Source organism: Lathamus discolor, chromosome Z (assembly GCF_037157495.1).
Source record: "Lathamus discolor isolate bLatDis1 chromosome Z, bLatDis1.hap1, whole genome shotgun sequence".
NCBI classification, from domain to species: Eukaryota; Metazoa; Chordata; class Aves; order Psittaciformes; family Psittacidae; genus Lathamus; species Lathamus discolor.
The window spans coordinates 101,177,474-101,190,006 of NC_088909.1; the positions used below are offsets into that span (position 1 = coordinate 101,177,474).

At 55.5% G+C, this 12,533-nt stretch overlaps 1 protein-coding gene across 1 annotated transcript; it reads left to right on the top strand.

Moving 5' to 3' along the window:
* Positions 1–5,758: 5,758 nt before the first annotated feature.
* LOC136005128 (C-C motif chemokine 21-like) lies at positions 5,759–8,650 on the top strand. Its single transcript, XM_065662321.1, has 4 exons — positions 5,759–5,881; positions 6,391–6,511; positions 6,627–6,804; positions 7,056–8,650. The coding sequence occupies exons 1-3, from the start codon at positions 5,815–5,817 to the stop codon at positions 6,787–6,789; spliced, it is 351 nt and encodes a 116-aa protein (XP_065518393.1). The 5' UTR covers positions 5,759–5,814; the 3' UTR covers positions 6,790–6,804; positions 7,056–8,650.
* The last annotated feature ends 3,883 nt before the right edge of the window (positions 8,651–12,533 follow it).

The following is a 12,533-nucleotide window of genomic DNA, read 5'->3' on the forward strand; positions in this document are numbered from 1 at the left end:
TATTTTTTAATTATATCCGGCAGGATGAGACCTGTCCATTGAAGCAATTCCAGCAGCTGTTTCCTCCTGGTGCACGCTGCTGGGAAGGACTTGGCTGGCTGCTCTCTGGGTGCCCTCCTGGCACCGCTGTTCCCTCTGATGCCAAGTCCAATTGCTTGTGGCCAATGAAGCTGGCAAGCAATGCAGCAGGTCGCTGTCTGGTATCAATGCCTGGTGTCTCCTAGCCCTTTGGGGTTTAATCTCCTTTCTCTTTGCTTTCCCTCTGTATTTTCTACCACTGCCGGGGCATTGGGTGGCTGATTCCCTGGTTGGGGCTGAGCCATCACTAGGATCCCTTCTCTGCTGTTTTCTAGTCTTAGCTCAAGCACACAGAGTTTGTAGTTTAAGTGTTGCTCTAATGTCTCCTGCAAACTCTCTAGAGCCTTCTCAACGTTTTGCTTCATTTCCCTTTGGCCGTCTCTAATTTCTCTGTCTCCATTTCCCTGCTCCCAGTGAACCCGCTGTGTGTGCCAGGGGCTGTTTGCTCTGAGTCCCAGCTCCCCAGCCTGTGGAGCTGAGCCCATGCTGGAAGCGTGGGGCAGAGCTGGGTGGATGCAGCACGGCTCTGCCTTGTGTTAAGTACAAAGTCCGATGTCCCAGCATGGAGGAGGAGCAGTTTCCTCTCTGGCAACACTCACCCAGCTCTTTTCCCCAGCAGCTTCCTAAGTCTCTCCGAATTCACACGCCAGGAGGATGCCTCTGTATGAAGAGCATCCCAGCCTGGACAGCGCCCATCCAACCCACCCATTCCCAACGCTCGCAGCTCCTGGCTCGGCTGGCACACACGCTGTGCCTTGCTTTTGGGGGGCTGCTGCTCACTTTACCATGAGAGGATTTATGACTCGTTGCTTTCACTGGAGGCTGGGTTGGTGCCAGGAGTTTCCACTGGGTTTTACGTTGCCATACAAGGCACGGTGGGGTTTCAGGATGGAGGATTGATGTGCTGCTGGATGTGAGAGGGAGGGATGGGCCTGTGGTTGGTGGAAAGGCTGGGACTGGCTGAGAGAAGCACAGCTTTTAGAGGATTACGCAAACACCGGTTGAACTCCTCTTTCCTGCAGTGTCTCCTGCTCTTTGGCCCAGCATTTCTGCCAAGAACAGGATGCTCTTGCTGTCTCCCCTTTCCACCACGAACCTCAGCCACCCCATGGGGGTCTCTGTCGTGCCACACACAGAGAGACAGGCTCTGGACATTGCCGCTTTCATCACTGAATTTATTTTGTGGTGACATAGTGACAAATGCGCACACTCAGAACGGCGTGAGCCCAAAAGGATCCCGTGTGTTGGGTTATGCCTGGATCTGGGGGGCTGAGAGCAGAGCAACCCTGACCATGTGCTTCCAGGGCAAGTCAAAACACAGATCATCATAGATCATAGAATGGTTTGGGTTGGAAAGGACCTTAAGATCACCCAGGTTCCAACCCTCCTGCCATTGGCAGGGACACCTTCCACTAGACCATGCTTTTGGGAGCACTGTGGGCAGCACCACACCTCACACAGAGGATGCTGTATGAAGAAAGCATCTCTCTGTGGTGCAGGACCTGCTTAGGTCCCTCTCATCCCATTCCCTGCCACCCTGCACAATTCCCAGCAGTGAGTCTGTCCTGACCCAAAGCTCCTGAGCCATTCCTCAGGCATGCTAGTGAACAAAGGGTTAACTCCTTGCACCTATATCCGTCTGGGAAACTAGATTTCCACTTGGAAATATCTTGGAAGAAACCACCTTCTCCTGGTTGAAGACCCACTCCAAGCCCAGCTGGCTCCAGCACCCCTGTGCCGGGAGGGGACTCCCAAGGAGCTGGCTTCCATCCCCTTCCCAGCATGTTGTGTTCATCCCACTCTTCCCATCAGGCTCGCCAAACGCCGGCGGACGGCGTGGCAGCCAGCAGGGAGCCTGCTCGGCTCGTGTGCCGCCGGCTTCCAGCAATTCCTTCCTGCTTCCCGAGGTCCGTTTCACTACGGCACTTCCATACGGTGTGCCTGGCCGGCAGCCCGCTTCTCTTCCCAGCCACTGGGTTTTTCCACGATGGGCTTTACAAACTACCTCTGCACTGAGTCCTGGGAATCGTGGCCTCTGCGGGAAGGAATTTGCTGGTCAGCGGGCTGAGCTGAGCTGCGCGACCCTGTTCCTGTTAGCTGTGACTTTATCTTGGAGGCAGCATCCAGAAGGATTTGGAAATTCCCTGTCCCTCTCGTTGGCTCCCCGTGATGCCTTTGGTCCATGTGTGTACCCGATGAGCCCCTGCCTTCATCCCTGAGCCACCCGGGGAGCAGACCCTGCCCTCTGGTTAAACATGGTAGAGCTGGGGGCATTTGCAGGGCTGAAAGAGAGCCTAAGTGTGGGTGAGCAAAGAACTCGAGGGGTCAGGAGAGAGAATCTCTTGGCATCACACGGTGAGATGACAGGAAGCGGCGTTGCTGCAAGCCAGGGAAGTAATCTATAGGTGAACTCCAGGCTCTGGTGCTGGGTTGTAGGGTGAAAACATAAGAAGTGTTTGTGATGGAGGCTCCAGTAAGTCCCTGCAAGCTGCCACAGTGGTTTCAGTGCCTGGGCAAGCCTCACAAGCAAGGCAGTTTGGTGTCATTTGCTATGGACCCACTGGTTTTGCAAATTGGGTGTGCAGGGACACTGTAATGTCTGCCGAGAACACCCTCTCCTCTTCCTACAGTCCATATGTCTCTCCGCCACACAGGGATGCACAGAAGGCTGGTGCTGGGGATAGATGCTGCCTGGGCATGGGGATAGATGGAGGCATTACTGCATGAAGCAAAAGCTTTGTATGTTATCAGACACAGACCCTGGGGCTAAAAAGGGGTTCCCTGTATCTGAGACACCACGGAGGAGCACCCTGCCTGGTTATGTTCCCTTCCTGTGTCTGTCTCCATCCCACTCCTCTGAGCTCCAGGAAAGTCTGGTGGCTGCAGGGGCCCAAGCAGGTGAGAAATGGGCTTACATGGGTATGTGCATTAAACTGTTCCTGTCCAGAGTGGCTGCTGGAGGCTGCTGTGATGGAAAGCACTAAAAAGCCTTGCCTCCAACCCCTGGCAGCTCCTCTGTATCCCAGAAGCTGGGTCTGCCCTGTGATCCCCCTGCAAACAGGGATGCTCACCCCTCTCTCATTGCCAGAAGCTATTTGCTTACTCCCCTCTCTGGGGTGACAGAGCAAGGAGTGAACAGGGATCTCTGAGGGAAGGGGGGAAAGGAGGGGAGATGGGTTACAGACCCCCAGGCTGTTCCCCATGGGTCCCTGCTGCTCAGGCATGCAGGTGCATCTGCACTGCTCAGCCAGAGCAGCGGCCAAGTATCCCTGCCATTAGTTCAGTCCCTCCGGGGTCCTCTCCAATCCACCTTCCCTGGAAGGAGTGGAGTGAGGGTCTGTTCAGCCATCAGCTTTCCTGAGGGCTCGCGATCACAGCAGCCGGAGAGATGCCAGAGTGATGCCTGTGAAGGGAACGCAGGCCCTGACCCTGCTTAGCAGCTCAGACCGTGCTTGGGGTTGGCCTCTGGCCAGAGGATGCTGCTGCGGTGTCTTGAAAACACACAGAAAGCCAGGGACTTTCCAGGGCTGGGAACAGGCGAGGAAGGGGTCTGGGATCTCTCCTGAGCATCTCTGGGAGCAGAGGGACCCCGAGGCTGCAGTGGTGTGTGCTGGGGACAACCTGTACATGTGTCCCCTCCATCCACATCAGTTGTCTCGATACCACGTAAGCTCTAGGAAGACTTGACCGGGATCAGTGCTCCCCCAGCTTCTCCAGACTATTCCAGCCGTACCAGAGGTGGAGGTTGATCCAGGTGCCCAGCACTGCTGCCTGGAGAGGTTGCACAGGAAAGGGCTGGAAAGGCATTAAGTGCCAGCATGGGTCTTCTTTTCCTGCCCTGTCCTGATGCCATTGGTGCTTTGGGGTTGGAGAGATGGGGGACAGCATCAGGATACCTCCAGGACCAGTTCCTATGCTGCTGGGCACCCTAAGGAGATGCACCCAGTACTGCCTGTGGTCTGTGCCTGTCCACATGCCCCGGGGGCTGCTGCCTGCGGCCACACCACCCTTAGTGCTACATGAGTGCGTGTGGAGCTGCCTCCCCCAACATGGGCACAGGGGTACCCCCAGCATGAAGCTCCCTTTCTCTTCCTCACAAGTGCTGGAGGAAGCTCCATCAGTGCAGCCCTGGATCCCCACGCACCCAACTTGTCCCCGGGGAAGGCAGCAATGGCTCCAGCGTTGCCCCCTCCTTGCTAAGGGAGGTGAGAGCATGGGCATCTTATCACAGCTCTGCTCCCTGCTCTCCGGGACTTTGCTCTCGTCCTGGGTTACTCATTGCCCTTGGTAACTGTTTATGAGGGTCCTTATCAGGAACTGGTGAGAAGTCCTGGGGCTGCAACCCCAGTCCTTGGGCCTGGGAAGGGGCTTGGCCCCCATGAGCATTGGGTAGACCCTGCCAGGGCTTTGCATCCTACTGGGGGTCCCAAGACACAGCTGAGACAGGCAGCGGGACACGGGCTGGTTGAGGGGCTGGAGGCTAAGGAGGATGAAGAGGGGGATGATAGTGGTGGGGTGGTGGAATTGGGGATGGAATGGCAAAGGGGCTCCTCTCAAGGGGGCTGGAAAGATGCCAGGATCTGGTTCTTCTCAGAGAGGCCCTGGGGTAGGGCGAGAGACAGCGGCACCGGATGCATCAAAGGATCCTCCCCTTAAATAGTGGAAAAAATGCTTTCAACATGAGAGCATTGCAAGCACTGGAACAGGTTGTCCATAGCAGTTGTGAAGCCTCCACCCTTTGTCTCTTCCAGACCATGCCACGAATGTCTCTAGCCATCCCGCCCTCAGAGCAGGACCAGCGCTCCAGTGTTTAAACTGGGTTGCTCAGAGCCTGATCCAGCCACGTGCCATCTCTTTCAGTGGCCTTGCCCCCCAGAGGAGTGCTCTGTGGGGTCCTGTTCAGCTCCCCTGGTCTACTTCTGCAGAGCCCCTATCTTGCCAGCTGTGCCCAATACATCCATCTGCACAGGGTCAGTCCATCGTGCCGATGATGGGAGTTTGCATCTTGTCTGTGTTAAACCTCAGGAGTCAGCCCATTCCTGCTCAGCATTGCCATCCGTCTTCAGCTCCCCAGTATCGAGTGACAGCACCAATGTACAGTGTTCTGTGCTATCTCCCCCAGCCCCATGTGCAGCCTGTCTCTTGCACATCCCAGCCCTACAGATGTGTTCAGCTATTTGGGGAGGTCCCAGGGAGCCAGATGGGGATGGGGGGGTGCTGCGATATGGGGTCACACTGGGCCCCTTCTCACCTGTGTGGGCTGGCTTGGGAGCAAAGCATGAGGTGGGGGATCAAAACCAATAGGATCCTTGGTGTCCCTCATGGCTTGGCCACCCTCCAGGGTTCCTGCCCCGGGAACAAACAGGTAAGCACCAGCACCCAGCCCTCCGAGCGCAGGTAGCGGCAGGTTGAGAGACTGGGTAGGAGAAACAGGAGCCTACAAACCCATCTAACCGTGGTGGGGGCCGCATCTCCGGTGGCCCCCCAGCCTGGGTACCCCGAGCCCTGATGGGCAGCTGGGAACAAGACAGGACGCATCCGAAAACGAGGGGGTTGTGGCTTACAGGAATCCCCCACCCTCCCGCTTCTCCATCACCCATCCCTCGGCCAGCTGGTGGGCTGCCTGCCAGGCTGGCCGAAAATGAAAGCAGAGCGTCCGAGATAAATAGGAGCAGCCCCGGCACTAGGCAGCAGTGTGCATCCTGCTCTCCTTCCTTGCACTGCTCAGCACTCAACATGGCTCTGCGCCTCCTCCTGCCTCTGCTTCTGCTGACTGCGGCCATCCTCATCACCCAGGCTCAAGGTAAGAGGCACCAAGCCCTGGGGATGCGGGTGCTCACAGGGTGCTGTGGTTGCAGTGCACGGGGTGTGTGCGCCCACATTTGAATGAGTGCATGGCTGCGGGTGTGTGGCTTGCGGTGGAGGGTGTGTGTATGTGTAATGGTGCATGGCATTGGTTTGGGAGTGTGTGTGTGTGCATGTGGCTGGTGGGGCAACAGCACCCCAAGATGCAAAACACAGGCAGGAGAATAAGGTTTGCTCCCTCTACAATGAGGCTCATCTCTGCCTCAGTTTCCCCTCTGCCAGCACTTGAAATGGGCATCACATATTCAAGGGGTAGGGTCCAACCTGAAACCGGGTGCTGGGGTTGAGAGCTCCCACCCTCACATGCTGCTAGAGCATTTCCTTCATGAATACCACCAAAAAAGTCACCTTGTGCCGCAACTCGGCTGCACTGTGCTCCTTCGAGGGGTGGGAAGATGCCCTGGCTCTGTGCGGGTCCAAAATCCCACACTCCCACCTTACTCCCAGGCATTGGCAACTTGGGCATGGACTGCTGCCTGAAGTACAGCCAGAAACCCATCTCTGGCAACCGTGTGACTTCCTACACCCTCCAAGAACCTGAGTCGGGATGTCTGCTGCGTGCTGTTGTGTAAGTACCCTGCTACGGTCGGGACCGTCCCAAGCAGTTTGGCTCCAACCAAACCCTCCCGCTCCGTGTCCTCCCCCTGCCCACCCCCAGCAAACCTTTCTGCCCGTGCCCCCAGGTTTACCACCAAGAGGAACAAGAAGATCTGTGCCTCTCCCACTGACCCTTCTGTCCAGAAGCTGATGCAGAACCTGGACAAGAGGGTCAGGAAGGACAAGAAGAAGGGACAGCCCCCACGTTACCGGGGCAGACCCAAGCACCAGAAGCAGCAGCAGGTCTAAATCAGGCCTGAAAAGGTAGGTGAGGGGCGTTGGGGACATCAGGGTGGTGGGATGAGGATGCTGCCCTCCATCCCGGATCCATCCCCATGGGAAGGTGGGCATCCTGGGGCCAGAGCCACGGTTGTGCTTGCCTTAAAATCGTGTTTCTTTCTGGAGCTGCTGGAACAAGGGCAATGCTTGGGGACAGGTGAGGCACACCATGCAAGGCAATGGGCCCCTGGCTGGGGTGGGTGCTCTCACTGAGACCCTCTCTTTGTCTTCCTTAGGACGGATGCCTTCCCTACCGATGACCAGCCTGGCAATGGACATCTACGGACCATCCACTCTCGCACCGGCCCTGGGGCAAGGATGGGGCTGGCCGAGGGGGCTGCTCTCTTCTCTTCTCTGCAACCCCCTTGACACAGCCAAGCCTGCTCCAGAGGTTGGCAGCAAGGGGCACCCAGGTCCCCACTCGCCCCATGGCCATGCTAGCGGGGACCTGGACCCATGTGGGAGCTGAGCCATAGCCTCAAGGGGGAATGGGGCAGCCTTCCCACCAGAGGGGATTTCTATAGCCTGACAGGATGGCAGCTTTTCCTGTGACTTTTTAAGGGTGTTTTTTATACTTTTCTATTTATATTTTAAAGACTGTGCTTTCATTCAGTCTTCCTGGAAAGCTCTACTTCTGGCTCTTTGTGCTTCACGGGGTACCCTTTCTGCTGCTATCTGGCTTTTACTGGAAAATTGCTCTTATTTTTCTACCAAATAAATGATCGATGCTGCTAATTTCCCTCTTACCTGTTTGCTCCTTTTCGGCTTGCAGGGCTGTGGGGTGCCGGCCGGTCCCATGTCCCCATGGTCCTGCCTGGGCAGCTTGCTGGGCTCTTCCTTGCAGGGCAGTTAATAGCAGATGAGATGGAGAATGTGGGGACAAGGGGGGTGACTGTGGCTGTACATCAAGGCTGTTGTAGGCTTTCCCTGCTGGCTTTTATAGCGCACTGTTGCAGTGTAGTTTGGAGCACAACAGGATTTGTCCGTTTGATTTTTATTAAGTCTTTCTAGGCACGAAATTGCCATGAAATCATAGCCAATTATTCACTTTAGTGGCATTCTACCCTTTTACCTCCCTTGGTTTTGCTGCTGTCAGATTCAGACATTATTAAGCCAAATACTTGTTTTTTTCTGGTGTGGGGGGAGGAGGGGGAGAGAGCCAGAAAAACAACTCTCATATACTTTCTTCCCAACTCTGAAAAGCCCACATAGTGAAAACTGCATGCTGTGCGGATACATAGAAGACTTTGCAAAATTCATGGTTACAGCCATCTGAGTGTACCTCTATCCCAGAGGTGAAATGGGAACTCACTAACCCGAGGACACCACAGGGTAACACTGCAAGTAGAAGGGGGGACAAACACCGGGGACAGGGCTGGCTGTGAATGGCATCTCCCAGTGCTTGCAAAGCCCCTCCAGCGTGCTGAGATGGAGTGAGGTGAAGGTCTGCAAGGCAGCTGCAGTGCTATCTGCTTGCAGAGACGTGGACTTTGGTCAGTAGAGGTCTATTAAGTCCTAAATTGCAATAATAGGATTTGCAGAGCTTAACAGTATCAGCAAAAGCCGTGTGTTGGCTGGTGTAAAGCTTGCAGCCGAGTGTTTCTATCCGGCACATTTATCTGGCTTGATTGCTTTATTAGGCGGGCGTTTACATTTATTATTGTAAGGCTGTGCAAAGAAACTGTGAAGTCCAAGATACCGGCCCTGCGTATGGGATGGGAGCTGAGTTGTCTCTGCGCTACCCGCTCCTCCATGTGGGAGCAGGTGGCCGAGTGCCAGATGGGATTTTGGACAGGATGTAAGGCAATAAAACATATCATTTACAACCAAACTCACTCGTTCTGGCTGTTGTGGTGGAGTTTGGTGTGGAGGGAAGGGTTGCAGGGGGGGGCTGCTCTCCTGCCCTATGCACCATCATCCCCCTGGCCCTAGTTTCTGTATCCTTATGGGTGCTGTGTCCCTGGGGTGCAGTGCTGGCACAGGGATGTGCAAATCCCATCCCATGCAGCTGTGCTGCCCAGCAAGGTGGACTCATCCTGTTTGCTCAGCCATGACCAGTGCGGGGGACCTGAAAAACCCCCCAAACACGGGGTGGGGGGCACAAAATGGTTTTGTGCATGGCATCTGCTCACAGTAGAAGCTGTTCCTCCGACTCTGACCTTCCCTGCTCACAGCAGGGACTCTGTGCTCCCAGATGCTTTGGAAAGACAGCATTGAACCAAGTTATTAATGAGGCCGTGCTCTTGGCTGGGCTTTGGTGGGAGCCTGGGAACTGGCTCCGGCAGGGTGGGGGTCAGCCGGGGCTGGAGGCAGCCCTGCACTGTCCAGGGATGCACTGCATCCAAGCCTGCGAAGCTGGCCCGGCATCCTTCTGCATCATGTAGGATGCCTTGTAGGACTGGCGCAGGGTCAGGACATTAGGGAGTGATTGCAAAACACCCCTGGAAATGAGGCACAGCAGAATACATCTGCAACCGCAAACAGCAGAGCAGGAGCAGATGGCAGGAGTGAGCCAGCGTGTGAGATGTATCCCGGTGTCTCTGCGGCTGCAAATGTAAACAAAGGTGGCTTTTTCCCCTTCAAATGCTAAGCGGGCGTTAGGCTAAAACTGGTTAAAAATGCCCATGGGGGTGCTCTAATTTACCCTAAACTTTAACCTTAAAGCAGGGTTTGTGGAGGAGCGCCAGAGTTTAAGTTATTCCCAGGAGGGCACGTATAAGCATGGACACGCATGGGCGTTTGCACATCACTTCCAGCTTTACTGCAGAATGCTGCATTTAAGGAAAATAAGGTGTCAGGGCTAGTGGGAGCCTCTCGCTGGTGAGGCAGATGGCTGCAGTGTTGCTGCCATGGTGAGATGGCACCAGGGAAACACTTCTGGGGAGATTTCCTTGGAGAGGCTGCAGGAAGAGGTGATGGGTGAGAATCTGGAGTGTGTAGCGCAGGCCCAAACCCATCCATTCCCTAACGAGGAGCTGAATCCACAGACCACAGATGAGACAAGCAATGTAAAGAAATGCTCTGAGACGATGCCGCAGTGAAGCAGCAGAGGATTCATACCATAGAGGATTCACAAACCTGCTGCTTCACCCCATGTGCAAAGATAAGGCAGTGTTGATGCAGTGGGTGCTGGGACAGAGGATGTACAGCCCCCCATAGACTGTATATACAGTCCCCCATAGACAGGGAAGGCAAGCAGTGCAAAAGGTTAGGAGAGCTCTGCCACCCTGGAGCAGAAATGCTTCAGCAACAGCAGAAAGCATCCAGGCAAGATAGAAACCACCGAGTGCAGCCAAGAACAGGGGAGTCTGTGATTCTAGTCTTGAACCCACGCCAAATGATAGCTCAAGTTATTGGCTTGTGCCGGCAGCGGAGCATGTTGGGCTGCAACGCTGGGCTGAGCTCCATCACAGCTCACCTGCAGACAGGGCACTGGCTCCATCCTGCTGCCCTGTGCCATTCCAAAGGAGCAGGAGCTGGTGAAGCTGGAGCACTGGGGCTGTGCATCACAACACTGGGGCTGTGTGGTTGACAAAGGAACTGTGGCTTCCAGCTGAAGCTTCGAGGTGGGTTTTGGTGCTCTCTCCACCTGGGGTCTGTCATGGTCTTGAGAGCAGAGAGGAGGTGGAGAAGTGGCAGGTGGGCAATAGGACCTCCCACCCTTCCTGTCTCAAGGTATTTCTTTGAGGCTATCCTTGGCACCAATCCTGACCTAGGTGTCCGCAGCCCAGAGCACCCTATCAACCCCACATAGCTCTCAAATGCCTCTTTCCCCATCCTCTGTTTTGCTAGCTGGAGACCCTTGGCTTTGGGGTGTCCTCATGCTGCTTGTTCTCCTTCCACTCCCCCAGGGCCCCAGGTCCCTCTGCTTCCCTCCCACCCTGCCGGGGTTTGCAGACCTGCTCTGGGGCTGCAGCTTTCCAATGCACAGCAGAATAGCATCTGCTCTCCCCTGAGGATATCCCATGGCAGGGTCAATGTGAGCTATGCCCCAGAGCTGCACCGGAGCAAGAGCCTCCTCTGCTCACCACCAATCTAAGAGCCAACAAAACAGTGAAGAAGAGCAGTCCCCAGGGGTTTTGGTCCATCCCATGTGCTGTTAGATCTGTCCGCAGGTGAGTTCGGTGTGCAGCCTCACCAGGCATCCTTCCTGCCACATGACAGAGGAGATGGCGAGGAGATTGCTGATGGCTTGCTTGTTACACGGGTCTCCAACTGGTTTCCCAGCCGTCTCTTCCTGAAACCCACGAGAGGCTGCAGAGAGGAGGACAGGCAGTGTAACAACAGGGAGACAGGGCTGGTAGCATCCCACCTGGACACTGCTGACTTGATGCCATCACAGCACATCCTGTGTGGACATTTGCAGGAAGCACTTGGCTGGGAAATTATGCATCCCCAAAATGATGCTGAAGAGACACGTGCACTGCAGGGAGATGGGTTCTCACCTCAGGGGGTCAAATGGGATCCAGCTGAAGGGTCTTGACTCTGCTGCCCGTCACTGATGGTGACCTCAGCACCAGTGACATTGAAGTCAATGAGTCCTACGGACAGATGGGCTCTAACGGAGCAGGAATTGGCACCTTCTGCATTCAGATACTCAGGACCATCTTTGCTCCCTCCGGGCAAAGGCATGGCATGCTCTGGTTTTTTAACCCTTAGCTCCATTTAAATCAGATTGACTGGGTTCCCTTAGCTATTGCAGAGCCAGTGGGGGCCCCAAATCCCATGGGCTTCTGATGGCCCCAATCCCTGTGCTGCACCAGGACTGGGGCTGCAGTGGGAGCCTTGCGGGAGACTCCCTTGTGCTGGGAGCTGCAAGGGAAATTGAACAGACACAATGCCTGTCCAGTATTTCCCAATGAGGTGGATGCAGCCAGGCCAGATGCTGCCCCAGGGAATGGCTGTTTCTGGAAGCTGCCGAAATTCCCCCTTTGCCCTTTCCAGCTCCGTAGCTCAGAGGTGGAAAGCAGAGCACTGCAAGGCACCCCACGGAGCATGCTGGAGCCTACAGGCCAGCTGGAAGCTGCTGCTTTGGTGGATCCTAATGATGGCAAGTGTCCATGGGGGTGGCAGCATGCCGGTGCTCAATGAGGAGAGCCCAGAGGTGATGCTTATATGGCCCATTTACATTTTGATGGGTTCAGTTTCCCATGGGGACTCCCCCACGCACTCCCCCTCATTTCCACTTCGATTAATAACTGCATTACCAAGGTTCTGCAGGGTGAGAGCTCAGGAATGCTTCACACTGCCTGTGGTATCCTCAGGGCTGCATCTCCAGCCTTCCCAAATTGCTCTGCATGAGGCTTAAATGGGTCAGCACACAAAATGCTCTCCCCTTTTCCCAAATTGCACCAGATTCCCTGACCATTCCCTGCCTGCGTGTGCCTCTGAAGAGCCTGGATCCGGAAACATCCCCTGTTCCTCACGTGCATGGTCTCCTCTGATCCCCAGGCTCAGCCCTGTGAGGGCGATGGGGCAACCTCCCTGCATGCCATAGGGATGCACTTCAGAGATGACAGCTCTCTTCTTAGAAATCCCACTGACCCCAGTGGAGGGGGAAACCCGCCACATTCTCCTTTCACAACCCAAGCGGAAAGCCCCATTCCTCACTCTCCCGTGCCTCTCCTGGGTAGCAAAGTTGATGGGAAGAGCCATGCTTTCACCCACTTGGCACCCAGACAGCTGCCGGGAGGAGGCAGACCCTCTTTGCTGTC

Excerpts from the sequence above, each read along its gene's own strand:
- LOC136005128 (XM_065662321.1), top strand. The coding sequence starts at position 5,815 with ATGGCTCTGCGCCTCCTCCTGCCTCTGCTTCTGCTGACTGCGGCCATC. Across the intron at positions 5,882-6,390 it reads CCTCATCACCCAGGCTCAAG|GCATTGGCAACTTGGGCATG; the intron begins GTAAGAGGCACC and ends CCTTACTCCCAG. Across the intron at positions 6,512-6,626 it reads TGTCTGCTGCGTGCTGTTGT|GTTTACCACCAAGAGGAACA; the intron begins GTAAGTACCCTG and ends CCGTGCCCCCAG.